The sequence below is a fragment of the Scyliorhinus torazame genome, chromosome 4 (genome assembly GCF_047496885.1).
Source record: "Scyliorhinus torazame isolate Kashiwa2021f chromosome 4, sScyTor2.1, whole genome shotgun sequence".
Taxonomy (NCBI): Eukaryota; Metazoa; Chordata; class Chondrichthyes; order Carcharhiniformes; family Scyliorhinidae; genus Scyliorhinus; species Scyliorhinus torazame.
In genome coordinates this window covers 165975612-166003586 of record NC_092710.1, presented here as the reverse complement: position 1 = coordinate 166003586, position 27975 = coordinate 165975612, and the positions used below count along the sequence as shown (strand labels likewise).

The 27975-nt window shown below is 40.7% G+C and overlaps 1 protein-coding gene across 3 annotated transcripts; it reads right to left on the bottom strand.

The window, feature by feature from the left end:
• Window positions 1–207: 207 nt before the first annotated feature.
• Window positions 208–27975, bottom strand: wdcp (WD repeat and coiled coil containing). Of its 3 annotated transcripts, none has more exons than XM_072498858.1 (4): window positions 27897–27975; window positions 20389–22294; window positions 16693–16813; window positions 208–1301 (listed from the first exon to the last, which is right to left on the bottom strand). In XM_072498858.1, exons 2-4 carry the CDS (start codon window positions 22273–22275, stop codon window positions 1129–1131), a joined length of 2181 nt encoding a protein of 726 aa, XP_072354959.1. In that variant the 5' UTR covers window positions 22276–22294; window positions 27897–27975; the 3' UTR covers window positions 208–1128. The 3 variants fall into 3 exon arrangements, with proteins under 3 accessions (XP_072354959.1, XP_072354958.1, XP_072354957.1); XM_072498857.1 differs by lacking the exon at window positions 27897–27975 and adding an exon at window positions 27467–27890; XM_072498856.1 differs by lacking the exon at window positions 27897–27975 and adding an exon at window positions 27590–27890.

The following is a 27975-nucleotide window of genomic DNA, read 5'->3' as shown; positions in this document are numbered from 1 at the left end:
CTGAGATTACTGTGGTACCTGAGCTGCTGAGGAACCAGAATCTTGATCATCTTGCCAGGGTGCTGTTGCTGGTAGTCACAGATCTTGCTGAGTTGAACTATATAGATTCAACAGGCACTACTGGTACCATGTTGCATTATGTACTCTGGGATAACACAGGCTGCAACTCGATGCAGCTTTGACCAAAAGATACTCCAGACTTTGAAGTAAGTTCAATGTGGTTTATTGAACGTTAGCACAGTTCTCTATGAGTTCGACTCTCCTGCTAAAGTAGCTCAGTCTAACTAACCAGTCTGCTCTAAGCCACGTAGTGGGTGATGTTTCTGATCTGCCCCTGTCCTACTCTCTAAGTGTCACCTGTGGAAAGAGACAGAGCATGTGTGCCCTGTCCTTATATATGGGTTGTGTAATGCCCCCTTGTGGTAGTGTCACCTCTGGGTGTCTTGACTGCCGATTGGTCGTGTCCTATTCTATGTGTTCATTAGCTGTATGTCATGACGTCACTGGTGCTCCCTCTAGTGTTTACTTAGTCGTTGTGTATTTACATTAGCCCTTGTGTATTTACAGTGATGCATAACACCACACTCAGATTGACAGATTTCTTACTAGCCAAGGGTAGAAAAGGAAATGGGGGGCAGCACGGTGGCGCAGTGTTTAGTGCTGCTGCCTCACGGCGCCGAGGTCCCAGGTTCGATCCCGGATCTGGGTCACTGTCTGTGTGGAGTTTACACATTCTCCCCGTGTTTGCGTGGGTTTCGCCCCCACTGGCCAAAGATGTGCAGGGTGGGTAAATTGGCCACGTTAATTTGCCTCTTAATGGGAAAAAATTAATTGGATACTCTAAATTAAAAACAAATAAAATAAAAGGAAATGGGGCCAAAGCAGGTGAGTGAAGAGACATATCAGTCACAGAATGGCAGAACAAACTTGAGGAGCTGAATGGCCCACACCAATGTCTATAGTCCTAATGTAGTCAGACCCCAGCAAAAAGAAAATCATACACTCTGAACAGCCGCCTGCTCACATAAATTCAAACTACTACATTATTCTATTGCTCATCATAACTGGTGAACACCATAACTAATAACCAGGTTAAAAAACACATTTCACAATATTCTGTGCACATTATCATGCAATCATCTGATCCAAATTGACAACACTGTTGGTTGGAGATGGAGGTGGAGGGAATTCTTTAGGTCCTGTAGTTTGCCTCCCATCACGAATAATAATTTCCTGTTTGGGTTTGAATGTTAATGGAACAAATCCTTCGTCATCTGCCGTTAGAACTATCCAGTTTGAACCTACAAATGAAAATAAAGTAAAAAGCTTACTGAAAGATGGTATTCAAAACACAATGTCCTACCAAAGAAACTATCTTAAAGAACCTGATGTTTATTGGGCAAGTAATTTTGATAACTGTCGTGTGAGAGTACCTTTAAGAAATCGATGTTTATAAATGGGTGTGTATATAAGTATCTATAGTGAGAGTATCTTTAAGAAATGGGTTTTTATTACTGCAGTGATGCCAGAGAGTGAGTGGAGCTGGGCTGTCTGTCAGCGTTTTTACTTTCATTTTAGGCTGTTTACTGCAGGGTGTGTTTTAGTTTTGTTTTAAGAGCTGGATAGCTGCAGTCACAGCCAGAAGATGTAATAGAGGCTCTCTCTGCAATCTAAAGACTGTAAATTGATCCTGGTGATTTAAAACTAATAACAGCAGTGACTTTAACCTGATGTGCTTCTGGTAAAAGGTGTTTTAAGTCTTATGGATGTTAAAAGGAAAGCTTAAAGGATTACTTAGTGTTGTATTCTTTGGGGGTTGTATTTGAATTAATGGTTGCTAAGATGTTCACTGTATGTTTTGAAAAGGTTAACTTGAGTTCATAAACATTGTTTTGCTTTAAAAATACTTTTCCATTTCTGCTCTACCACACCTGTATAGTGGGCCGTGTGCTCCCCATACCACAATCCAGTAAAGGTTGTGGATCAGGTGAACTCGATGATACCCTTTGGGGTTCTCTAAACCCTGGCCCATAACAAATTGGGGGCTCGAGGGGAATAAAAGTCTATCTATTGGTTTGCTTTTGTGAATTTAAAGACAGTGAGGGGTGAGCATATTGCGGGTGCTTTTCAGGTGTGGTATTTTAGTTTAAGTAGGGAGTGTGCTGTGGACAATGGTTCTTTCAGAGGCTCTGAGGTTTTTGCGGGTGGGGACGGTCACACTCAGTACCTTACGGACAGAGACTAAAAGCAGACTGTTAGATTTGGCAAAAACATTGCAGTTAACATTACCTGACAAAATGTGAAAAGATGGGGTCATTAAGGCGGTGGCTAAGCATTTAAAGTTGCCTGAGATACAGTTTGACTCATTGGAAATGGCAAAAATTCAGTTACAAATTAAACAAATGGAACATGAGAGAATTAAAGCAGCTTGAATACAAAAGAAAGAGAGGAAAAAGAAAGTGAAAGAGAAGAGAGGAAAAAGAGAAGAATGGAAAACAGAAAGAATTGCCCTAGCACAACAAAAAGAAAGAGAAAGGGAGATACAGATCAGGGAAAAAGGTAAAGAGACTTTGAACTTCAGAAAATGGCCATGAAACATGACAGTCAGTTAAAATTAGCAAACGTAAAGGGAAACGTACAGTTGGAAGATAGTGATGAGGATAGTGAGAAAGAGCGTCATAGTCGAAGGCTGGGAGGGAATCTATTTAAATATGTCCAAGGTTTGACGAGAAGGAGGTAGAAGCCTTTTTCATTTCATTTGAGAAGGTAGCTAAACAAATGAAATGGCCACAGGACATGTGGGTATTACTGATTCAAACAAAGCTGGTAGGTAGGGCTAGTGAAGTCTTTGCATCACTACCGAGGAGGTATCTAGACGTATGAGGTGAAAAAATCCATCTTAGGTGCATATGAGCTAGTGCCTGAAGCCTACAGACAAAGGTTTGGAAATTTAAGAAAAGAACTTGGTCAAACATACATGGAGTTTGAAAAGATCAAACAGAGTAATTTTGATAGGTGGATAAGGGCTTTGAAAATAGACCAAACGTATGAAGCTCTCAGAGAAATTATACTTTTTGAGGAGTTTAAAAATTCAATTCCTGATGTAGTGAGAACTCATGTGGAAGAGCAGAGGGTTAAAACTGCGAGATTAGCAGCAAAAATCGCATATGATTATGAATTAGTTCATAAATCAAAGCTTGGTTTCCAACATCAGTTTCAGCCTGTGAGGGATAGAAACTGGGGACATGAGAAATACTCAAGTGGTAAAAGTAAAGGTGATCTGATGGGAGACAATAAGGAGAGTGTACCTCTGGTTAAAAAATAAATCCAGGAGGGTGGAAAAGAAATGAAAAGTTTCAAATGTTTTCACTGTAATAAACTAGGCCATGTAAAGTCACAGTGTTGGTGGTTGAAGAAAAGCACTGGGAGGGCTGATGTGGTAAAACAGGTTAAGACAGTGGGGTTTGTTAAAGTGGTAAAGGAAAGCCCAAGTGAAGCGAAGGAGGTGCAAAAGTTTGTACAGCCTGATCAAGAGGTGATTGATAAGAAGGTGCCAGATGTCTTTGAAGAATTTACTTGTGTGGGTAAAGTTTACTCATGTGTATCAGGAGGAGCAGGTAAAGAAGTCACAATTTTAAGAGATACGGGAGCTAGTCAATCTGTAATGGTAAGAGATGAGGAGTTATGTAGTTTGGGAAGAATATTGCCAGAAAAGGTGGTAATATGTGGAATTCAGGCTGAGAAGAATAGTCTTCCATTATATAAGGTAAGGTTGGAAAGTCCAGTGAAGAGTGGTTAAGTGGTAGTAGGAGTAATAGAGAAACTATCTTGTCCAGGAATACAGTTTATCTTGGGTAATGATATAGCTGGATCGCAGGTGGGAGTGATGCCTATTGTGGTTGATAAGCCAGTGAAAAATCAGACAACTGAAGTGTTGAAGGACGAGTATCCTTGGATTTTTCAAGATTGTGTAGTGACAAGGTCGCAAGGTCATAGGTTAAAACAAGAGGAGAAATCAAAGAGTGAAGATGATGTTGAAGTGCAATTGTCAGAAACAATTTTTGATCAGATGGTTGAAAAAAAACAAGAATAGGTGGAGGATGAGGCAGATATTTTTAGTTCAGGAAAATTGGCGGAGTTACAACAAAAAGATATAGAAATAAAACGGATGTATCAGAAAGCATACACAGAAGAGGAATCTGAGTGTATACCAGAGTGTTATTACCGTAAAAGTGATGTCTTGATAAGAAAATGGAGACCTTTACATGTGAAAAGTGGGCAGAAGTTCATCAAGTAGTATTGCCGGTAGGGTATAGAAAGGAGGTGTTGCGAGTTGCACATGAGGTACCAGTGGGAGATCATTTGGGAATAAGAAAAACTCAAGCTAAAATCCAGAAACATTTTTATTGCCCTGGACTACATAAAGATGTAGTTAACTTTTGTCAATCATGTCACACATGTCAACTGATAGGGAAATCTCAAGCAGTGATAAAACCAGCGCCCTTTATACCCATTCCAGCATTTGAGGAACCTTTTACAAGGGTTCTAATTGATTGCGTAGGACCGCTTCCTAAAACAAAAAGTGGGAACCAATATCTTTTGACATTAATGGATGTGTCTACTAGGTTTCCAGAGGCCATTTCAGTACATAATATTACAGCTAAAAAGATTGTGGAGGAGTTACTTAAATTCTTTACGAGATATGGACTACCCACAGAAATACAATCGGATCAAGGATCAAATTTTACCTCGAGGTTATTCAAAGAAGTTATGGATAGCTTAGGAATAAATTTAAAACAACTGTGTACCATCCAGAATCGCAGGGAGCGTTAGAAAGGTGGCATCAGACATTAAAGACAATGTTGACGGCTTATTGTCAAGATTATCCAGTGGATTGGGATAAAGGAATTCCATTCGTACTGTTTTCAATTAGGGATGCACCTAATGAATCAACCAAATTCAGTCCTTTTGAACTAGTTTTTGGTTATGTGGTAAGAGGACCACATAAATTGATTAAGAAAAAATTGGTGAGTGAGAAATCAAAAATTACATTATTGGATTATGTGTCAAATTTCAGGGAACAATTAAATAGAGCAGGTGAATTGGCTAGACAACATTTAAAAGTTGCACAAAATGTGATGAAACGGGTAGTGGACAAGAAATCCAAAGTTCGTAGTTTTGCCAGTGGAGATAAAGTTTCAGTGTTGTTACCAGTGGTAGGTGAACCTTTAAAAGCTAGGTTTTGTGGACCGTATCAGATTGAAAGGAAATTAAGTGAGGTGAATTATGAGGTATAAACACCAGATAGAAGGAAGACACACCGAGTGTGTCATGTGAATATGCTTAATAGGTACTTTGAAAGGAAAGGAGAGAAAAAGGAGGTTTTAATGATTCTAACTCAAAGTGACGAACCAAATCCAGATGACTGTGAATTTGACTTACCTCAAATTAAATTGGAAAACGAAGATGTTCTTAAAAATTGGGATAAATTGTTGATTTAACTTCTAGAGGAAAAACTAACTGACCTGAAAGAGTTATTGATATCACATGGGCAAGTTTGTGGAGATAAATTGGGAAGTACTAAAATGGCTATACATGATGTAGATGTGGGAAATGCTGTTCCAATCAAACAACATCCATATAGACTTAACCCTTTAAAATTGGCACAGGTTAATAAAGAGATTGACAGCATGCTTAAAAATGGCATAATTGAAGTGGGTTGTAGCCAATGGAGCTCACCCATAGTGATGGTACCAAAACCAGACGGTACCCAACGGTTGTGTGTGGACTATAGAAAGGTTAATGCAGTTACAAGAAAGGACTCTTATCCTATTCCACGTTTGGAGGATTGCATTGAGAAAGTGGGAGAATCAGCTTTTATTTCCAAACTGGATTTACTTAAAGGTTTCTGGCAGGTACCTTTATCCGAAAGGGGAAAGGAGATTTCAGCTTTTGTGATTCCAGATGGTATATACCAATTCAAAGTTATGCCATTTGGCATGAAAAACGCCCCAGCCACATTTCAACGGTTAACTAACAAAGTTGTTTCAGGATTACCCAATGGTGCGGTATACATCGACGATCTGCTAATTTTCAGCCAGACATGGAAAGAACATTTAAAACATCTGATGGAGTTATTCGATCGACTTCAGGAGGCGGGTTTGGTGGTAAACCTAGCCAAAAGTGAATTTGGAAAAGCCCAAGTCACTTTCCTTGGCCATGCAAGTGGACGGGGTCGAATGGTCACACGGGATGTGAAACCAACAGTTATTGAGGAGTTTCCGATACCCTCAAGACGAAGGGAAATAATGCGAGTTCTTGGCATGAGTGGATTTGATCGAACATTTGTGCAAAGGTTTTGTAGCGTGATTGCTCCACTGATGGACTTGCTGACAAAACGTCTAAAATTTCAGTGGACAGCCGAGTTTCAACATGCATTTGACTGCCTGAAAGCTGTGATAACCAATGCTCCTGTGTTGGAGAATTACAAGGGACTCTGTGATCTGATTGAACTAAAGTATCTGACTTTAAAGAGAAATGCCGAGGCATAGCGAAATGGACGGCTCATGCAGAGACCTTCTTGTTCAAAGAGACTATCAATCGAGAAGGATTTCAGTTGGAGGAAGAAAAACGAAAAAATAATGGACTATATTATTATACCTGTTTGCGTGTTGTTTTTTGAAACGGAGAAGTATATTTACTGTGTGCATTTCTTAAAGGATAGTGAGAAGGTGAAAAATGAAACCATCTTGAAGTTGATGGGGTTTTTTTTCTTGGGGGGAGGGGTCATGCGAGAGTACCGTTAAGAAATGGGTGTTTATAAATGGGTGTGTATATAAGTATCTGTAGTGAGAGTAGCTTTAAGAAATGGGTGTTTATGACTGCAGTGATGTCAGAGAGTGGGTGGAGCTGGGCTGTCTGTCAGCTTTTTACTTTCAGGCAGCACGGTAGCATTGTGGTTAGCACAATTGCTTCACCGCTCCAGGGTCCCAGGTTAGATTCCCCGCTGGGTCACTGTCTGGGCGGAGTCTGCACATTCTCCCCGTGTGTGCGTGGGTTTCCTCCGGGTGCTCCGGTTTCCTCCCACAGTCCAAAGATGTGCAGGTTAGGTAGATTGGCCGTGCTAAATTGCCCCCAGTGTCCAAAATTGCCCTTAGTGTTGGGTGAGGTTACTGGGTTATGGAGATAAAGTGGAGGTGTGGACCTTGGGTAGGGTGCTCGTTCCAAGAGCCGGTGCAGACTCGATGGGCCGAATGGCCTCCTTCTGCACTGTAAAATTCTATGATCTATGTAGTTTTAGGCTGTTTGCTGCACGGTGTGTTTTAGTTTCGTTTTCAGAGCTGGATAGCTGCAGTCACAGCCAGGTGTATTAGAGTCTCTCCGTAATCTAAAGACTGTAAATCGATCCGGGTGATTTAAAACTAATAACAGCAGTGACTTTAACCTGCTGTGCTTCTGGTAAAAGGTGTTTTAAGTCTTACGGATGTTAAAAGGAAAGCTTAAAGGAATACTTAGTGTTGTATTCTTTGGGGGTTGTATTTGAATTAATGGTTGCTAAGATGTTCACTATGTTTTAAAAGGTTAACTTGAGTTCATAGAATAAACATTGTTTTGCTTTAAAAAATACTTTTCCATTTCTGCTCTACCACACCTGTAGAGTGGGCCGGGTGCTCCCCATACCACAATCTATTAAAAGTTGTGGGTCAGGTGAACTCCATGGTGCACTTTGGGGTTCTCGAAACCCTGGCCCATAACACAACAAAAATCTGAATGTCAGAAATATGCATCTTTTATGATCTTAGTTCCTGTAAAATAACATTAATTTTCTTCAGAAATTTCAACCACCAGTATTTGGTGCACAAAATTGCAAACCCAGCATTAAATAGTTGATTTATGGTATCCTAACATTACCAATGCACAATGAATTGACAAAATTGCCACTGATTCTGTGCCTTGTGGTATAATGATGCTCAATCCGAACCTGCTGCACATAACCACCTTCCAGCAATAATCACCAAATTAAATGGTGTGACGCCAGTGTATCACAACACCTACAGTTATCACACCACCCAAAAGAGACTGATGCGTACATAAATAAGGATGCAAACATGTTTTCAGTTTCCTTCTTGATTTACCCTTTATATGTTCATGAAGCATCAGCCGTAGGATAATAGAGTTATGGCTCTCCAGTTCTGGCAAAGTTATTACACCAAGGTGGGATCAATGCATGATAAGGATGAAAACTAAGGAATAATAACAGTAGTTTAATTTCCCAGCGAAAACCGTTTCAACAACAACAACATGTGTAGTCCAAGTTTATACTACAGAAACTCGGAGAAGTTGGCCTCCAGATATGCAGTGTGCAGGCCCACTGGCATGTGGGCATACCCTGGCACTCAAACTCCCAGCTATGGAAAATAGCTCCACTGCCTTGTGGATAACTTGGGAGAGTTGAAGGCAAAGGTATTAAACCCTGACAAAAAATGTGGAGTGCATCCCGAAGGCAGATTGATGTCTAAATATACAACCTTTCCAGTATCGTCTGCTTCACATATTTAGGCTCTACAATCGCCAGCAATCCGTCACTTGATGCTGAAATCAATACATGCATCACAAAAGTTTCAACTGTTACATCCAAGCTCATCAAGAGCTTGTGGGACAACAGCAAATTGACTGAGAATACCAAACTGTGAGTCTACCAAGATTACGTCTTCAGTGTATTATTCTAAAGTGGTGATACCTGGGCAACATAGTTAAGCAGGAGAAATGGATGAACAGATTCCACCTTCGCTGTCTCAAATTCTTGGCAGGGCAAGATCTCTAACTCAGATGTCCCGTAGTGTGCTGATTTTGATGACTCAGCTGAAATCGGGGCAGATGATGGTGTAGTGATAATGTCATTGGGCTAGTAAACTAGAGACGCAGGCTACTGCTCTGAGGATATTGGTTCAAATTCCACCAAGGCAGCTGGTGGAATGGGAATTAAATTCAATTCTGGAACTAAAAGCTGGTCTCAGTAATGGTGACCATGAAACTATTGTTGATTGTTGTAAACGCCCACCTCATTCACTAATGTCCTTTAGGGAAGGAGGTCTGCCATCTTTACCTCGTCTGGTCTACATGTGACTCCAGACAAACAGTAATGTGGTTAACTCCTTTATAAAATATTTTTATTAAAGGCATTTTGCAGATGTACATACAAATATCAGAAAACCAGAAATTCATAGAAACAAGAACACAGGCCCATAACAACCCTGATTCCAAGCACATAACTCTCCCCCCCCCCCCCTCCCCCACTTATCCTGTTCCCCCTCAAAACAACAAAGAAACCAGAAACAAATCCCTAAAGCCCCCCTCCTCCACAGCTGATGCCTTAATTCACCTTAAAGAAATTAAGAAAAATCTTCCACCTCCGGGTGAACCACTCCTTCGCTCCCCGTAGGGCGAACTTAACCTTCTCCAAGTCCAGGAATTTGCCAGGTCACTCACCGATACCCCCACCTTTGGCAGCTCCGAGTTCCGGCAGTTTAGTAAAATCCGTCTCCGGGCTATCAGGGAGGCAAAGAGCAAGACATCAGCCTCTCTCCCACTTGAACCCGGATCTTCCGACACTCCAAATGTTGCCACCTCTGGACGCTGGGCCACCCCTACACCCACAGGGTCTCAGACATGTCATCAGAGAACCCCTGCCAGAACCCCCTCAGCTTTTGACACGCCCAGAACATGTGAACGCAAACTCAAAATAAAACTCTTGCTTCTGGTGCATAATCCAAAGACGCGCAGGGTACAGAACTCCAATCTTCAACCCCCCTCTGCCCCAGAGGACAGTCTGGATCCAGTTGTACCCGGCCCTTCGCGTGGTCAACTCCGCTCGCAGGTCCTGGTAGATATGCTGCTCATTCATCTCCCATGTGCACTTCTTTGTTTGCTTCGGCCACCTCAAAATCTTCTCCTTGCCGAGAAAATGATGCAGCCTCACCACCATCGTCCTCGGCGGCTCCCCCACCTGTGGCCTGTTCCTCAGCTCCTTGTGCGCTCGATCCACCTCAGGAGGACGGTCAAAATCCCCCACCCCATCAGCTTCTCCAGCATGTTTGCCACATATTTGGCAGCTCTGCACCTTAAATGTCCTCACGCATCCCCACAATTCAAAGATTTTGCCTCCTGTTTTGGTTCCCGAGATTTTCCAGTTTCTCCCTCAGCTTTTTCTGACTGCTCGTCACCATCCCTGCCTTTAGCGAGGTCAACTGGTCCTCATGTTCCCCCAACGCCTCCTCCACCTTTTGGGCCAGGCTCTGCATCTTCTGCCACTGCTCCATATGCTCAATCAAAAGTATATCAAGTGTGTTAAATGTGCAGATGCTACTTGACAAAAAGATTGAATTCTTATGAGCTCAAAACAGCTTATGCAAAAATCCTGTTCTATTTTAGCTACAAGGTTGTCCTGACCATCATATAACAATTAGTGAGATTGCTTTTTGCTACTACATCGATAAGGTGAAAGAGCATCTCTTTGAATTGCAGTGGGTTGCTAGGATATCATTCAGATCACGACGATGAATAGTTGATTAAGCAAAACAAATCAATTTTCTTTTCAACAAGTTACATTACAAACTAAATTGGGAAAGTGTATGGGGTCAGAAAAAGCTAAATTGATGTGGCTCATGAGAAGATTGAGAAATTGAGATTAAGAAGCCAAGATAAACCACCAAATACATTTAGGAACAATTTTTAAGGGAGAGGCTACAAATAAATTAGAGACTAAAGTATGGAATCCGGAAAGAGATTTTACCTAAACACTGGAAGCATTAGGAATAAAATTCTGGAACTCGAAGCAACAGTAGCAGAAGTAAAAATTGGTATTTTGTGACCGGTCCAGGCAAGGTACACCCCAAAAGATAGCAGTGAATTTACATTCAGAGGTATACCTTGTTCAGGACAAACATGAGGATTATATTTAAATGTGCAGGTTAATAAGGATGACAAAGAAATGTGAATAATATCTCAAGAGAAAAAAAACGTGATTTTTTGGTTGGACCTCCCAAAAAAGTGTAGTACCAGCAAACTGATTCTGATACTCAACTCCTGGGGCAAGTAAACGATATAGTAAAGAACATAACAATATTTTTATGATGAAATTATATGATTTTGTACAATATACAATGCTCTCATCATGTGAGAATAACTAGGAATGTTCATGGAAATAAAACAAATGAATTAATGCTTTTGTCAAAGGGGAAAACAGATAAACATTATACATGCATATGTTCATGCATAACACCACGAGCAACAATGTTCAAGCTGAAATGTAATGGATCATAGTAGAGGAAACTCACAATAGTTTTTGTAGACGCCATGCGAATAGCTTGAGAGTTAAAAGTTATGAAATTTCTTGGGATTAGTGACTATTATTTTATCAGATTTCAGATCCGGCAATTGGCATCATTAAGGATTGAGCAGGTATATTTGATTACAAGAAAATAAACTTAAATAGAATGAGGAATAAACTAAATAAATTAGTATATGCTGTTGAGAGAGGCATTAATGAAGAAAAATAGAATTTTTAAAAAACTTTATCAGAGAAATAAGTATAAACTGAGAGAAATTAAAATTAAGATAAGCAATAAGAATATATTATAAATAGTCGACAAGGAAGATAACTTTAGCAGCATGTAGCAGATACAACCTGATTAAAATGATTAAGTGTATAAAGAGCACTGAAGAAACAAGCAAAAGCTGTTTCTTTGTGCTAAAGGAAAAGTAGTTTGGAAGTTAAAAGATGAACCTGTTGGAATAATTGGCACAATAAGGTGCTATATAAATGCAAACTATTTATTTAATTCTCTAATGTTTGCTAACTTTCAATCCTGGGGAAATCTCCCTCTGCTCAATCTTGCTTTACTGCAGCTAACATTCTGCAAATATTTGCCACTAACAGAAGGTTCCCCATTTCCGAACTGAATAATTTAAACTGAAGCAATTGAAGCAAAAAGAAATATGATCAAACTGAAAATCACTGATTGATCATTGATCAACATTACTCCTAAAGATGATATCTAATTCTGTACATGTAAAACAGCAAACATGTCTGAGCTTTATTCAAAGGTGAGGAGTTGAGTTGGAAGGGGGGAGTCCCGGTGGGTTAGGATGGAGGAGGGTCTGTGCAGGGGCTTGGTGTTGAGGGTGTTGGTAACAGCGCCGCTCCCAATGGCCCTGGGCAAGTATTCTGGGAGTCTGGTGGTGGTAGCAACACCAAAGATTTGGAGGCAGTTGAGGCAGCATTTTAAGCTGGGGGCTGGGACAGGGGAGATGCCGATTAGGGGAACCATAGGTTTGAGCCAGGGAGGGTGGACGGGAGGTTTTGGAGATGGGAGAGGGGGATCAGAGTATTACAAGACATGTTCTGGGGGGACATTTTGCGAGGTTGGAAGAGTTGGGGGAAAAATATGGACTGGGGGAAGGGTTTGGGTACCTGCAGCTCCAAACCTTTGCTAGGGAGGATGTTCAGAGTTTCCCGATAGCGCCGACCCCCTCATTGTTGGAGGAGGTATTGACGGCAGGGGGAATGGAGAAGGAGGTGGTGTCAGTGATCTAGGCGAGAATTTTGGGGAAGGACAGGGGTCCATGCAGGGAATCAAAGCCAAGTGGGAGTAAGAGTTGGATGAGGCTATGGAAGACGGTTTGTAGTGTGAGGTGCTCCGGAGATGAAGGTGAGCCGACTCTTTGAGGCAATGGAGGACGTATGTGAGCACTGTGGGAGAAGCCTCGCAAACCATGTACATGTTTTGATCCTGTCCGAAGCTGGAGAAGTATTGGAGGGAGGTTTCCAGTGTCATCTCGGGGGTAGTGCATGTGAACTTGGAACCAGGGCCCCATGAAGTCATTCTTGGGGTGTCGGACCGGCCCTAGCTGCAGGCGGGTGCAGGGGCAGATGTTTTGGCCTTCGCCTCGCTGATTGCCCAGAGGCGGGTGCTGTTGGGCTGGAGGTCAGCTTCTCCGCCGTCGGCTTGGTGGGCGGATCTACTGGAATTTCTGACTCTCGAGAAGGTTATGTTTGAGCTGAGGGGGTGAAGGAGGGGTTCTACAATTCAAGGGGACTGTTTGTTATGCACTTTGAAAAATTGGCTTCCATCGAACATTGAGGGTGGGGGGAGGGGTTATTGTTGTTTTTGAGTACACTGTTTACTGATTGACTGTTAATTTTTTAACCTGGAATGTATGGGTGGATGTTTTGGTCTTATATCGAGCGGGGTGCGGTTTTCATTTAGGGGATTGTTACTGTACTTGTTTTTATTTGTTTTTTCTATTGTTGTTTATCTGATGAAAATGTTGAAATTGAGAATAAAAAGATTTTTTTTTAAATGACTTGGCAGCTACAAGATCACGCAATACCTGTAGTATATTTTAACAAGTTGATGAAGGAAATTTGTGTATTCCATTTATTTTTACAAATCTTTAGATTTCTCTATGCTGAATCTCAGCTTGAGGGTGAATGAGGGATGCCGCCCACATGAAAGAAAAAAATATTTTAGGGGCAGCACGGTAGCATTGTGGATAGCACAATTGCTTCACAACTCCAGGGTCCCAGGTTCGATTCCGGCTTGGGTCACTGTCTGCGCGGAGTCTGCACATCCTCCCTGTGCGTGCGTGGGTTTCCTCCGGGTGCTCCGGTTTCCTCCCACAGTCCAAAGATGTGCATGTTAGGTGGATTGGCCATGATAAATTGCCCTTAGTGTCCAAAATTGCCCTTTGTGTTGGGTGGGGTTACTGGGTTATGGGGATAGGATGGCGGTGTTGACCTTGGGTAGGGTGCTCTTTCCAAGAGCCGGTGCAGACTCGATGGGCCGAATGGCTTCCTTCTGCACTGTAAATTCTATGATAATCTATGAATGTTGACCCAAGTTAATTATAATTACCTCTACTTTGCAGTGGCCAAACACCAACTCTCAGACACTTCCTCCTAGCTCTCCCTGGACCATGGCACCACCAACAAATTCAACAACCTTGTTTCCAATTTCCACCCTTCTCTCACCTTCACATGGTCTATCTCCAACCCTCCTTCTTCTCAATTTCTTGGGATCGATTTCTGAGGATAAGCTATCAACAAACATTAACTATGAGCCACTGACTCCTAGTGACCTTACCCACACTTCCTCACATCTATTTCCCTATAAAGGCTCCATTCTCCCAGTTTCTCCAGAGCATCTGTTCTGATGACACAACTATCCATACATGTGAAACCAAAAGAGAAAATGCTGGGAAATCTCAGCAGGTCCGGCAGCATATATATAGTGAGAGAAAAGAGCTAACGTTTCGACCTTTTGTCAAAGCTAAAAGACATAGAAAATGGGAGATATTTATACTGTGGGGTGACGGAATGAAAGATGAGTCATAGCCACAGAAACTAAGGGAAAAGAGTGCTAATGACAGTCCCCAGAGAGAATAAAAGGTGTGAAAGGCCAAACAGAAGAGGAATTAAAATGCTAGATAGCCCCTTAATGTCCAGGGATGTGCAGGCTAGGATACAGGGTTACAGGAATAGGGCGGGGTGGGTCGAAGTAGGGTGCACTTTTGGAGGATTGGTGCAGACTTGATGGGCCGAATCGTCTCCTTCTGCACTGTAGTGATTCTACGATTCAATAAATGCATGATTTCTGGAGACAAGGACACTTCTGTATTAATTGCCTATTAAAGCTGACAATCATTAAAATCAAGTAGGCAGTGCTGTCTCGCATGTTTCTGAACAATTGCTATTATTCTAAATAGATTTGTTCTAACTCACTGTTCCTCTCATCTGGAACTTTTTGAATTTCTGCACATTCCTTTAGAATAATGCTAATCCAGAAACTAGAAAAGTGCTAACTAGCAAATGATCATCTGACTGTCCTACTTGTTGAGTTTACAGGAATGAATACGAACGTCATACAGTAAGACATAATCGGATTTCAGTAGAGCACCTTAGCCCAATGATAATCTCAAAAATCTTCTATTTCTGTTTAGAACGGGCACATATTGTTTGAACATAAAATTACAATTTGATGCGTTATAAAACATTAAAGTGAGATTGCTGTAAAAGCCACCTTGCTCTTTTTTCTGATACTGTAAATGTTAAAATTTTAAACATAAAAAGACTAGCCTACATTTCACTCTTTAACCCTACAGGGCACTGAATCATTACAAATAGAACCAATTTTAGCTTTGTTATTGGATGCAAGGAATACAAATGAATAGAATCTCCTACTATTAATAATGCAGGTTACCCAGCCTGTAACATGGTTTCCTGGGCAAGGCAGTTTCTAAATTTAAAAAATCAAACAAGATTTTGGTAAATATATTTTTCCAGTATAAAATGGAGAAAGTCTAAATATCACAATGTATGCCTTTTAAGCTCAAAGTATAACAATTGAACAAAATGACTAGCTAGAAATTTGAAAAAAATCTATCTGAAAATTGAAATTACATGATTTTTTTTAAATGGCTGAATATACCCGATTAAGGTTGGGAGTAGGAAATTGGAAGTTTTACAGTTGGATATAGACCACTTGAATCCTTGTTCTGCAAAGGTTTAATACTCTATGGAATAGCACACCAAACGCATGAGCAAGGCTGCTCTGTGCTTGATGATTTTGAGTTTTCAAGCATACCTACTCATTCTACTATCTCCCTACCTGAAAGGTCCAAATTATAGGTGAAGTGGTATAAAAAAAGCACTCTGTCACACCTAAGTGCACATAATAATACCACTAATCCCAACGAGAATGGAAATGACCAGGCAATTCCCTGTCTATCACGTCTGGTAACGAATAGATTATTTGCTTGTAGGTCCTATTGTAAGTCATTCCCCACTTCCAGTTCATTGGGTGATACAACACAACAATGCCAATAGTCAATCTGAGAAAGCTTTGGTTTGGTTATTGCCACAGGGATTTCTGCCATACAAATGCAGATAAAAATTCTGAAAGTAGCTGATGCAATATGGGCCATCACAGATACAAACCTTCAAATTTGTATCTACACTTGTGAGTTTCCTTCACTCTCAAGCTAAGAATTTTCAATTTGCCAACAATTTACTGAAACAGGTGAACACAGCAAGGAATGCTATTCACTAGCAGAATACTGACAGTGCTCCTTTTACACTTTAGCAAAGAGAGGTAACTCAGTCTCCAATTGGAGAAATAAGTGACTGCAGTTATATCAGCAATAACAGGATGGCAATCTCAGATGGAAGCAGAAAGATATAGTCCAGTACAATCTGGGTGATAGATGCGATTTTTCCTATAACTACTTTTTCAGCATGCAGTAATATTTCAGGTATGTGTCTATTTCAGGACTGAAAATCTCAGACCCAGTATTTGCCCAATATTTCTATTGTAATCTGCCCGGATCCTATTGGCTGGGGACAATGGATTACCCCATGGTACTTCAAGAATATGAGCTCCCCCAATGAGAGGGAGATGGGGCAATCATTAGCAGTACAGCTGTATAAATAGAGCTGGCCAGTGTGGTACCGGCTCGAGAGGGAACCAGTGGTGAACTATTGGCCCGGTGTACATATTGTTGTAAATAAAGTTACTTTCTGTTTGACTCCACAAACTTCTGCTGGATTCTTCGTGGCCCTCACAAAAAATGCTAAAAATGGTACTACAAAAGAAGACATAATAGATTTCTTATTTATGAACCAAAACTACTTACCATGAAACATTTCAACAACGAAGAGATTAAAAACTTCTTGGACTGTACTCAGACGAAGCCTGCCTTCACAAAGGGTAAAAGCTCGTTTTTCATCCACAACTGTATTTTCTTGCAGCATTTTCTTTAATAATTTGGATTAAAATACATGTTAGGTATTGCAAATGTAATTAATATAAATTAATTTAACCAATAGTAATTTAATAAAATGCCTAATTTTACAACTCTTGTGTTTCATGAGATTCATTGAAATGTGCACATTTGCCTCAAGAGAACCAGATGATAAAATGAGTTGTAATGCTGTTCCTGGACTACCTGAGGTAGAATGCCACCCAGACTGATGATTAAAAAAATTCTTCTCCAATGCCAACAGTGACTCGAAGCAAAATTATTTTCAATCACTTGTACACAGTTCCTGGTGAATGCACATCTATAAATGTAGCTGTTGATAATGCCAGCTAAAGAACAAGCTCACTCAACTAGTCAAGAAAGATAGTCGATGTGGTAAATGGAAATATCATGCAACCGCTCAAGTGTATAGGCTGAATTTAAGATATACTGAGATTATTTAATCCTTCATACAATTTATGCTGTAACTGATTGGAATGTATGCAATGCAGAAACTGGGTCCCAAATTAGAAGGAATGTGCCATTTTTAATCACTGGCATATCACTTTAATGAGCACACAAAATATATCAAAAAGTTAAATAAATTGAATATGTCCCAGAAGATATTTAATGCAAAAACATTTAGATTTGAAAGTGAGGTATTTCAAAAGAATTCTATTGTAGATAGATGCGTTCATAGCTATTCTAGTTGAATGAAAGAAGGTTTTTCTTTCTATTTTATAAAATAATTTTGGAGTTTCCCCATCGATCTCTGAATGAAAGGTGAATTGTCACGGCTTCTGTCCCTGTCTTCCTCAACTTGCTGCAGTGGACTACAGATGGACTGGTTTTTGATGGTTTCCATCATTGTCTGGCAAAAATGTCTGGTGAGCATTCCCTCCCAAGTGACAGCTGGATTGATCATGCTTGAAACCACAGAGACAAGTCTAATCTAGGACAAAGGTTCGGCACAACATCGTGGGCCGAAGGGCCTGTTCTGTGCTGTATTTTTCTATGTTCTATGTTCTATGTTCTATACACAGCACCACTAAAGCACATTTTGAAAATCCCAATGTTAAATTGCATTTAGAACATCGATAACAGAATTCATTTTGAAGCATAAAACACTTCACAGCAAATATCCAAGCCTCAGCAATATTTATATTTATAACACCTTGCACCACTAGCTGTTTCAGGTGTTAATGGATCTTCGTATCACTGATTCGAATTTGTGCATTGAACATTGGCTTAAATGCTTTAATGCCCGAACTAATAATACAAATCACATCAATAACCAGCAGGATACAATTAAGTTTCAATACTATTGCAAAAAATTATTAAAATAATGTACACCACAAGCCGCATTTAAAATCAGCTATTTCTGCAAACAGCTTATATAATAAGTTGAGGTCAATTTTTTCCAGTACTTGATGCACTTGTGACTACCACATTAATCACTGTGGATAGAGTTGTCTTCAAAGAAGTATGGTATAGCAAATGTATTCACACTGCATAATCTATGCCTAATATATTGATGTTTGATTACCTTTCTACACATAATAACTTCCTATTATAATAGTTTTGTTGTGTCTACTTTTCCTACATTGAAAAGTTGTGAACGTTTAGAATGGGATTTGCCTACATAAATCCAACACTTGCTATGCAATCGGACTACCAGATACCTACAAATTTTTAAAAATAATTATCTGTTATTTTATCAGTAACTTAAATGTCAGTCACATTAAGAATATTTTTTTCAAAAAAAAGATTAAGTATATATGCTGCATTAGTTTTCAATGCTTAGGTTTGGGCTTGATATTTTTGGCCGGAGCTGTGATTTCATACGGGGCAAGATTTTAACCCCCTCAAAATACATACATTTGGTTAAAATTTCCCCTTTTCATTTGAATTTTGATTATATTGACACTGAAAATAGAATGTGCACCTAAATTTCCAGACTATGTCAGCAACGTTCAAGTCAACTGTACTGTTGGCATATTCTTTGTTAGCTTCTAGGACTTTATACTGAGTAGCCTTTCTCATTAAATAGTTTTGAAAATAATACAACTTTCAAAGCTTTTATGAAGCAAAATGTGCAAGTACTTTTTTTTCCAAAAGGAGCTTGTGCATGTGAGACAGGAAATGATCTGCTGACACATTTAGTGTATATTGAGATGAGAGCAGCAATCGTCAGACAGGTGTTAGGGACTGAGATTTCATGCTAACACCAAATTTGAAACCAACTCATTTAAGTTCTGCTTATAGAAAAGATAGATATAATTATTGCTTACATCAGAGCGAGAGAAACACATTGAAAAAACAAATAAGTTTAAAAAAAATAAATTTAGAGTATCCAATTCATTTTTTCCAATTAAGGGGCAATTTAGCATGAATGAAAAAATGAAAATCGCTTATTGTCACAAGTAGGCTTCAAATGAAGTTACTGTGAAAAGCCCCCAGTCGCCACATTCCGGCGCCTGTTCGGGGAGGCTGGTACGGGAATTGAACCGTGCTGCTGGCCTGCCTTGGTCTACTTTAAAAGCCAGCTCTTTACCCTGTGCTAAACCAGCCCCAGAGGCCAATCCACCTACCATGCACATCTTTGGTTGTGGGGGCGAAACCCACGCAAACATGGGGAGAATGTGCAAACTCCACACGGACAGTGACCCAGAGCCAGGATCGAACCTGGGACCGCGGCGCCGTGACAGCAGTGCCAACCACTGCACCGCTGTGCTGCCCAGACAAATAAGGTTATTAACAAATAAGACAAATTGGCCGGAATTTTCCAGGTATTCTCACAGGCGGGATCTTCCGGACCTGCCAATGGCGAAGCCCCGTCATGGGTTTCCAGGCAAGTGGTGCATAAAATGAGAAACCCCATTGACAGCGGCGTGATCTTTCGACCAATAGCAGGTCACCTCCACAGCCATGAAACATGCCGCCTGGAGTGCAAAAAATCCCGTCCATTGAATGTAATTACAAGAGGTAGGCTAGGGTCAGGAATGTTTCTTCCTAACTTTCGGGGGTGGGTGAGAGAAGAAATTAAATGGGGGGGGGGGGGGGGGGGGGGGGGGGGGGGGGAGGTGAGGGAAGAAATTAAATGGGAGTGGGTGAGGGAAGAAATTAAATGGGTGGGCGAGGGAAGAAATTAAATGGGAGTGGGTGAGGGAAGAAATTAAATGGGTGGGCGAGGGAAGAAATGAAATGGGTGGAGTGAGGAAAGAAATGAAATAGAAGGTGAAGAGCTAGAGGGCAGAAACTTGCAAGGGTGCTGCTTGCCATCTATCACGGGCGTGGGGTAAAGAGGGTGCAGGGTGAAACAAATAGCAAATAATGAATTAGTATCCAACCAAATAATTGGAACGACAATACTGTGAACTTTTTTTTAAGCTGCTCACTTGACACATCCGCCTTTGTTCCTGGGTTAAATCTAACTCCTTTCAAGTACAACGCTAAAAATTTGGAAGCCTTCATGTAGCAACGATTAATTGCATGCAAAATCAAATAAAGCACAATTCTGACTTCTTAACCAAGCGTATAAACTAAACATCTACTTCTCAACAGCATAGTTAACAATGTAGAAAAAAATACCTGACAGATGATATAAAGAAAGGATGGATCAGGTGGATAGGCCATTGAAGACTTCTTTCCAGTTTTTATATAATCTGTAATTTGAGAAAGGGACTGCTTCATCTCTGTGAAGCTTTCATATAACTTTTCCATTTTTCTAGACAGTTGTTCAATTTTTTCATTTGCATTGTCACCAATGTTCAGTGAAGTACTAGTATGAGATTGTGTATTTTGATCTCCACTAACCAAGATTGGACTAGTCAAATTTCTATTTGGTATCCTAAGTCCATGATTAGTTATGGGACTATTAACAGGTTCTGCAACATAGTTAAAAATCACAGCAGACTCGCTGGGTGAGATTCCTTCTGTTGGTTTGGGAGTACTTGCTTCAGAGCTCTGCTCACTGCTGCTGTTCTTCACTTCTTCTATCAATCCTTTTCTACTGTTTGGAAATTGAATTGAGGTATTTCCTGGCAACAGTAGTTCTTTTCCTGTAATTGGCTCCTCTTGGGACAGATTTTCAAAATACTTCTTCATTCCAGAGATATTAATACCAGGCTGCCCACGAGTCTCTGGTAATACAGAACCATCATCCAAGGCTAGATTTTTAGTCATAAGTCTGATTAAATAACGATCTGAATTTGAAGATGGCAGAAAAGCAAGATCATTTGATTTTTGTCTCCCAACTAAAAGCAATAGTAGTTTTTCAGTCAGAAAGCACAAGCCCTTTGGCCGTTCATTTTTGTACAACTGTATTTGCTGAATGTTTGGCATACTTGAAGGGGTCACTGAATACACTAATATCATGTTACAAGTATTAGATGATACAGCGATTGTACATCGACGAGGGTCAAAACTTACAATATCGGGGACCAGAATCCCAGGGATGTTTACTTTTCTAGTTGTTGTTACTTTTCTCTCAAATTTTACTAGAATCAGATGCGATGAGTCTTGACCACTTCCAGTAAGGCAATCCCTACGTTTCAGATGAATAAGGGGGCTGGGATCAGATTTGCGATGATTTGCAAGAAGATGGGTCAGATCTAAAGGGCCAGATGATGAAAATGTTGGGCCTTCTATCAAAGACCTTGAGGAATCTATTGATTTTCTTCTCATATCCATCAAATGGTTTTCATCAACTGCGAGCATTGTGGGTCGTGAGATCAAAGATCCAGTTTCTGACATTGGTGCAACATCAAAAGTAATACCAGCATTGAGACCACAGATTCTATCAAGGGGTAATTCAGTTGTCACAACCACTTGCAAATCCAAACAAGCCTCGATTGCACAGATGTATCCTCCAACATCAAATATGGGGCAGAATTTACATGCAATGAGAGTCTTTTGGGTATTATTCCAAATGTACGAATGAAGGGCACTGCCTACAGCAATTACTAAACGATTCCCATCTGTAGTCCAACAAGCACAATGAATCAAACCACTACCTTTGATATCTGCTTTAACTCTGCGATTGTCAACCTGCACTGCAAACAACACAGAGGCATCTCTCTTCGTTAGTACGACTAAGGCATCATGTTTTGGATGCCACACACAGCCTTGTTGCAATATTGGAAATATCTCTCCCAGTTCACAAGTTTGTGAAACCAAAAGTTTGTTGTGCTCCAAGGTACTGTTTTGTAACTGCCATACAGTTATATGCTTTTTATGCTGAACAGCGAGCAATGCCAGAGCCCCTGTATAACAAACAGGGCCCCAATGAAGGCCATTGACATGATCAAAACTTCCAATGACATTGCTGTCACCAAACTTTACCTCACCATTGACTAGGTATATGGCAGTGAGAGCAACTTGCTTTCCATCTGTCCAGGCAATCCCATGAATTGGATGAACAGCCTGATGTAATGCATTAATTCCAGTTCGCAGCAATTTTGCTTTTCCAAGCTCCATGCTGATCCTCTGCAGAATCCTGGAGGCAACAAAAAATTAAATTTACAATCCCACCTGAACTAGCAGCATGTTTTCTCCAATAAATTGTGCACGTGTAGACCTTATTGTATACATCTAACAGAGTCAAAGCAACTACGCCTGTTAATGACTGAAGTACAAATGAAAGATTGTCTCACCGAGATGATAGGCACAACCTCTTCTTACAGCAGTCAGTCACTTATTCGAGGCTTCTTCAATACAGCTGTCCAAAAGAGGAAAGCTGCAGCATTTAATCCATAATGAGACCTGAGCTGATTATTCTTGTTAGCAGTCCAAGCATAACTGCCATTTCCAAGTTAGAAATGACAGATAATTGAAACACTCAATAGAAATAGCACAAATGAATCATACGGATAAGGAAGGAGATGTTTTCCACTGCATTAAGTACATCGGGAATTAAATAATTCTGGCTTTTTCTTGAAGATTCAAGGGAAAAGATGACATAAAAGCTATCTGGCATAAATTTTCAACTTCAATGTTCATGGGCCGAACACCGAGCACTGAAATTGTTAATATGAAAATTTGCGCAATCATTTACCAATTGCGGCCAGTGGTTGTAATTTTTAGTTATCTCAAGTCACAGCCCTGGTGGTAGAAATCATGTGACAACATGGAGCGGGTCTCAAAGTCAGTCATATAGTGGAATCTCAAATTCTCTCAGTAACTAAATACTTAATAAATCGGAGGGTGACAAAACCATAATGGTCTACATGGCAGTTATCAAACCAAGAGTCAGCATTCTGCAGAGTAGTGTGATTGAACAACCAAGCACTCAGTCATGTAACTGTAAATAACTTTTAAAGTTTTGACTTGTCCTCAGCATCCAGAAAATGACATGGTTTACAATTGCTCCACTGATATTTTCTATTAAGACTATATCTGTTGCAATAAATTTCATGATTTTTCTTTTGTCTTTTCTTGAACAGAAGGCCAGAACAGAACAAGGCCAGCAGCGCGGGTTCAATTCCTGCACCGGCCTCCCCGAACAGGCGCCGGAATGTGGCGACTAGGGGCTTTTCACAGTAACTTCATTGAAGCCTACTTGTGACAATAAGTGCTTATTATTATTATTAACTGAAGCAGCATAAACAGCCAGTTAGAGAATCTAACGTGTTACTTTTGTATACTCAAAATATTTTTAGAAGCCGAGAAGATTATGCACAAGAAAAGCATAAAATGCGAAACAAAAACCCTCAGATTAATCGGCAACTGTGAAGAGAGAAACAGAGTATGACTTTCCATCAGAAATGGAAGAGAGGGCGATATGGTAGTGCAGTGGTTAGCACTGCTTCCTCACGGCGCTGAGGACCCGGATTCAATCCCAGCCCTGGGTCACTGTCCATGTGGAGTTTGCACATTCTCCCCGTGTTTGTGTGGGTCACACCCCCACAACCCAAATATGTGCAGGGTAGGTGAATTGGAACACTAAATTGCCGTTAGTTGGAAAAAAAATGAATTGGGTAGATTACATTTTTTTTTTTAAATGGGAATAGTTAGAAATGTAAATGGCTGGGTGGGACAAGGCCAAAAGGAATGTTGGTGATAAGGTGAAAGACAGAGGATAATTCTAGGTGTTATGAAAGTCGAACTTATCTTAAAGTTCAGAGCGGAGGTCAGGAAATTTAACTCCCAAAGGATCTCAGATTTTGCACCGGGGGCAGGCTGCATTTGCTTAGATTAGCATATCTATTTTCTTTAGACCCAGCATGCCCGCGCAAGAAAATAAAACGGTGCCAGATCAGTTGACCAGGAGCGGAGCAACATCAAGAAGGCAAGGGACAAGGAGAGATCCCAAAAGAAGAGTCCCAGAGAGGGGACAGAGTCAGGAAGAGATCATTGGGGTAAAGGCACCCCTTCGGAACATGAGTGTTCAGCTTTATGCGGCTGAAGGTCTGAAGTTGTACTTGTGAGTTGATGCTTCATTGCATAATCCGTACTCCAGGTCAACAGAATCGCAGAGGCGAGATTGAAACCCTCCGAGGTAGTTTATGCCATCTTTGTTGGAGTGGTGTTTGGAGAGAATTCCCAGGTTAGGTGAAGGCTGGAATCTCTCACAAACAGACAGAGTTTCAGTGAGATTGGTTGACTCAGTGTTATTGATATCTGGGTAGGTTGAGAAATCCATGGACTCTTGGTCTCAACTGCCATGTGTGGTGTGTTCGACTACAGTTGTTAATTCACGCACAATTCATACTTACCCTGAATGTCAAGAGTAGAAGATAGTTATTGTAAATTGTTTTTACTTTTTGACCTTGTACAATTAAATTTATTTTTGCTTGTTCAAAACCCATGGCATCTTGTGGCTTTTTTCACTGAGCAAGTGTCTGAAATCTCAAATTTTGTCTAACTTCAAAAAAGATTGTATTGGTCCCTAACCAGATCTTACCAACAATTTGAGAGTCTGGCCAAGGATCATAACATAGGGAAAAGGAAATGGTGATGGGTCAAGAAAATAAATAGAGAAACAAAATGTGCCTAGAGCAGGTATACTGTTGGCTGAAAGCCCAAATAAGAGATAAAAAACAAACAAGCAAAGAAAAGTTAACAAAGTGGGGCAAATTATACTCCAAAATTGTTGCATTCGATGTTGAGCCTGGAAGGCTGTAAAGTGCCTAATTGAAAGATGAGATACCATTTGTCAAGCTTACATTGAGCTTCACTGGAACAGTGCAGTAGGCAGAAGACAGAGATGTCAGTATGAGAGCAAGGTGGAGAATTAAAATGACAGGTCACCAGAAGCTCTGAGCCATGCTCGAGGACTGAACACAGATGTTCTACAAAGCAGTCCCCAATCTGCATCTGATCTCACCAGTGTAACAAATGTGATCAGGGAATACATTAGGCAAGATTGAAAGAAGTGTAAATCACCACTTCATCTGGAAAGCATTTGAAGCCTTGGCCAGTGAGGACTGAGAAGGTAAAAGGTCAGATGTTACATCTGCATTTGGCTAGATGGTTAGTGTGGGGTTTGGTAAAATATCAACAGCACAAGTTTGATTCCCATTCTGGTTTAGGTAGACACGGGAATCTGTTTCCTTTCCTTGCCTGAGAGTGGAAGGCAAAGGCAAAGCACCATTGACAAAAGCGGCCAAGAAAATCAGTTCAGGATGAAGCACTAGCAGACAACGGAGCAAGGATCTGCCTTAAAGCAGAGCATAAGTATCACACCATACCATCACACCCTTGGGATAGCCGATGCACTTCACATTCCTTACTTTTAAAATTCAATCGGTGCAGCCAAACACCCATGTCCTTTGGCACAGGGCATCTGTCATAACAGGAGATGACATAATCTGGTATGAGGAGTTAGATTACAAAGCAAGAGAATAGTACTGTAGAATCATTTATATCCACCTGAAGAGTCAGATTAGGGTCCTTAAATAAAGACCTCAAAAGACAAAAAAAAAAGGACCTTAAAAATTTATTTTCAACCTCACCGGTAAGTGGTACCTCTGAAACTGTGGTTCAGAAAGCAGCACTTTAATAATCATTAGTTTTTAATTATTGGGATGTCAAGGCAGTTTTGTAGCCTATCCTTCCTGAGGGCGTGTGGGCTGTAACTAGTTCACTGCCATCAAGTAAGGAGGTTCCTCTCTTTCTCTGAAGCTTAGTAAAGTACTTTTTTTAGAAGACAATAATGTGGGTTTCATGATCATTCGGATACAAACCGACAAAAATATGGCTTTTTTAATTCAACCTCAATTTCCTTGATGGGATTTCAATTCACAAACTCAAGACTTCTAGCCCAGTACCATAATCACAGTACTAATTTTCATAACTGAACTGAATAACTTTGTCTATTTGTTTTATTCCAATAGTAAAGAAAATTTTAATTAAACTGTGAACAACTTCTGTAGCTCAATCTTTCATCCATGTGTTTTCGAAATCTTAATATTTAATAGTGATTTTGCATTCTTCTCACATCAAACATCACCAATCACTACTTAAACAACTTGTCCAACACCCAGTACTAGATGAGCAGGAGATTTCCTCTAATTAAATGTTGAGAAGACCAAAGCCATTGTCTATAGTCCCTGTTACACTCTATTCCCTGGCCACTGACTCCATCCCTGGACCTGGCAACAGTCTGAGGCTGACCAGACCATTCACAATCTGAGTGTCATATTTGACTTAAATGAGTTGAGTTTACAAATACATATCCTTTCCATTACCAAGACTGCCTACTTCTATTGCAATAACGTTATCCAATTCTGTCCTTGCCTCAGCTCATCTGTCACTGAAACCATCATGTATGCCTCTGTCCCCTCGAGGCTTGACTGTTCCAATGCTCTCCTGCCCAGCCTTTCATCTTCCACTCTCCATTAAATTGAGCTTATCCAAGCTCTGCTGCCACATCCTAACTTACACCAAGTCATGTTCATCCATCAACCCTATGCTCGCTAACCTACATTGGCTGCAGGTAAACAGTACCTTGATTTTGCAATTTTCCACATGGTTTTCATCCTTTCCTCTCCGTATCGCTGTAATCTCCTTCAGCCCACAACCCTAACTTCTCCAATTTTGGCCTTTTGCACATTCCTGATTTTACTTGTTGCACGATTAGTGGCCATGCCTTCAGCAGCCTCGGCCCTAAGCTTAGGAATTCCCTCCCTTAGCGTTCCTATATCTGTGTCCTCCGTTAAGATACTCCTTAAAGCTAAGCTCTTTAACCAAGCTTTTGGCCATCTGTTCTAATAACTCTTTGTGGCTCAGTGTCAAATTCTGTTTGATAACTCTCTTGTGAATCACCTTGGGATGTTCAACTATATGGAAAATGCCATATAAATAGAACTGAATGTAATGCTTCATAAATTAAACTAATATAATGAAAACTGTTTGCTCTAATAATTAATATAACTAAATACAATCTTAAACTCGGGGGTGGGAAGAGGGGACATCAATGTAAAAACTCTTCCGCTGTTAGCACTGTTATTCAAAACAAACCTGTTGGGACTTTAACCTGGTGTTGTAAGACTTCTTACTGTGCCCACCCCACCTAATTCAACGCTGGCATCTCCACATCATTAAATATAACATCCATTCGATCACTTCCCCAAAGACCATCTCAACAATCACCCGCCACCTTTTAAAAGGAAATGGCCTTCGACAACTCACAAAGGCAAACTGTCCTCTAAAGTTCAGGGGTACTGACCTATAGATTTGTCACGGCACCACTTCACCAATGTTCCTAGTCCCAAACCTAATAAGTGACCTGCATTTGTGCAGCATCTCACGAAGACCTAAAGCATTTCAAAGCTGATGGAAGCAAACTCACTGTTGTGGCGGAGAAACAGGGCAGGGAATTTATGCACAAGGTCCCACAGACAGCAATGAGATAAATGACCAGATGATGTGTTGGGTGATGTTGGCGAAGCGAATAAATGCTGGGCAGGGTGACCTACAGTTCAAGTACAGTTAGTGCTGTGGATGCTTTATAACCACCCCGCGCGGGGGGAGGGGTACAGATGGATGGATGTGAAGCAGGAATATGTTGTCTCTGAGCGGGTTAACCTCTGTGTTGTTTTCAATGAGCCCCTGCGGTGGACGCCGTGTTCAACCCGCAGCTCCTTCCCCCGACTCACCCCCTCCGCGAAGCTGAGCCGCCTGCGCAGAGTTCTCACCGGAAGCACTGCCCCGGCAACGGCCGCGCTTCCAGTCAGG

Excerpts from the sequence above, each read along its gene's own strand:
- wdcp (XM_072498858.1), bottom strand. The coding sequence starts at position 22,275 with ATGGAGCTTGGAAAAGCAAAATTGCTGCGAACTGGAATTAATGCATTA. Across the intron at positions 16,814-20,388 it reads TTCTTTATATCATCTGTCAG|AAAATGCTGCAAGAAAATAC; the intron begins GTATTTTTTTCT and ends AAATTATTAAAG. Across the intron at positions 1,302-16,692 it reads CGTTGTTGAAATGTTTCATG|GTTCAAACTGGATAGTTCTA; the intron begins GTAAGTAGTTTT and ends TTTCATTTGTAG.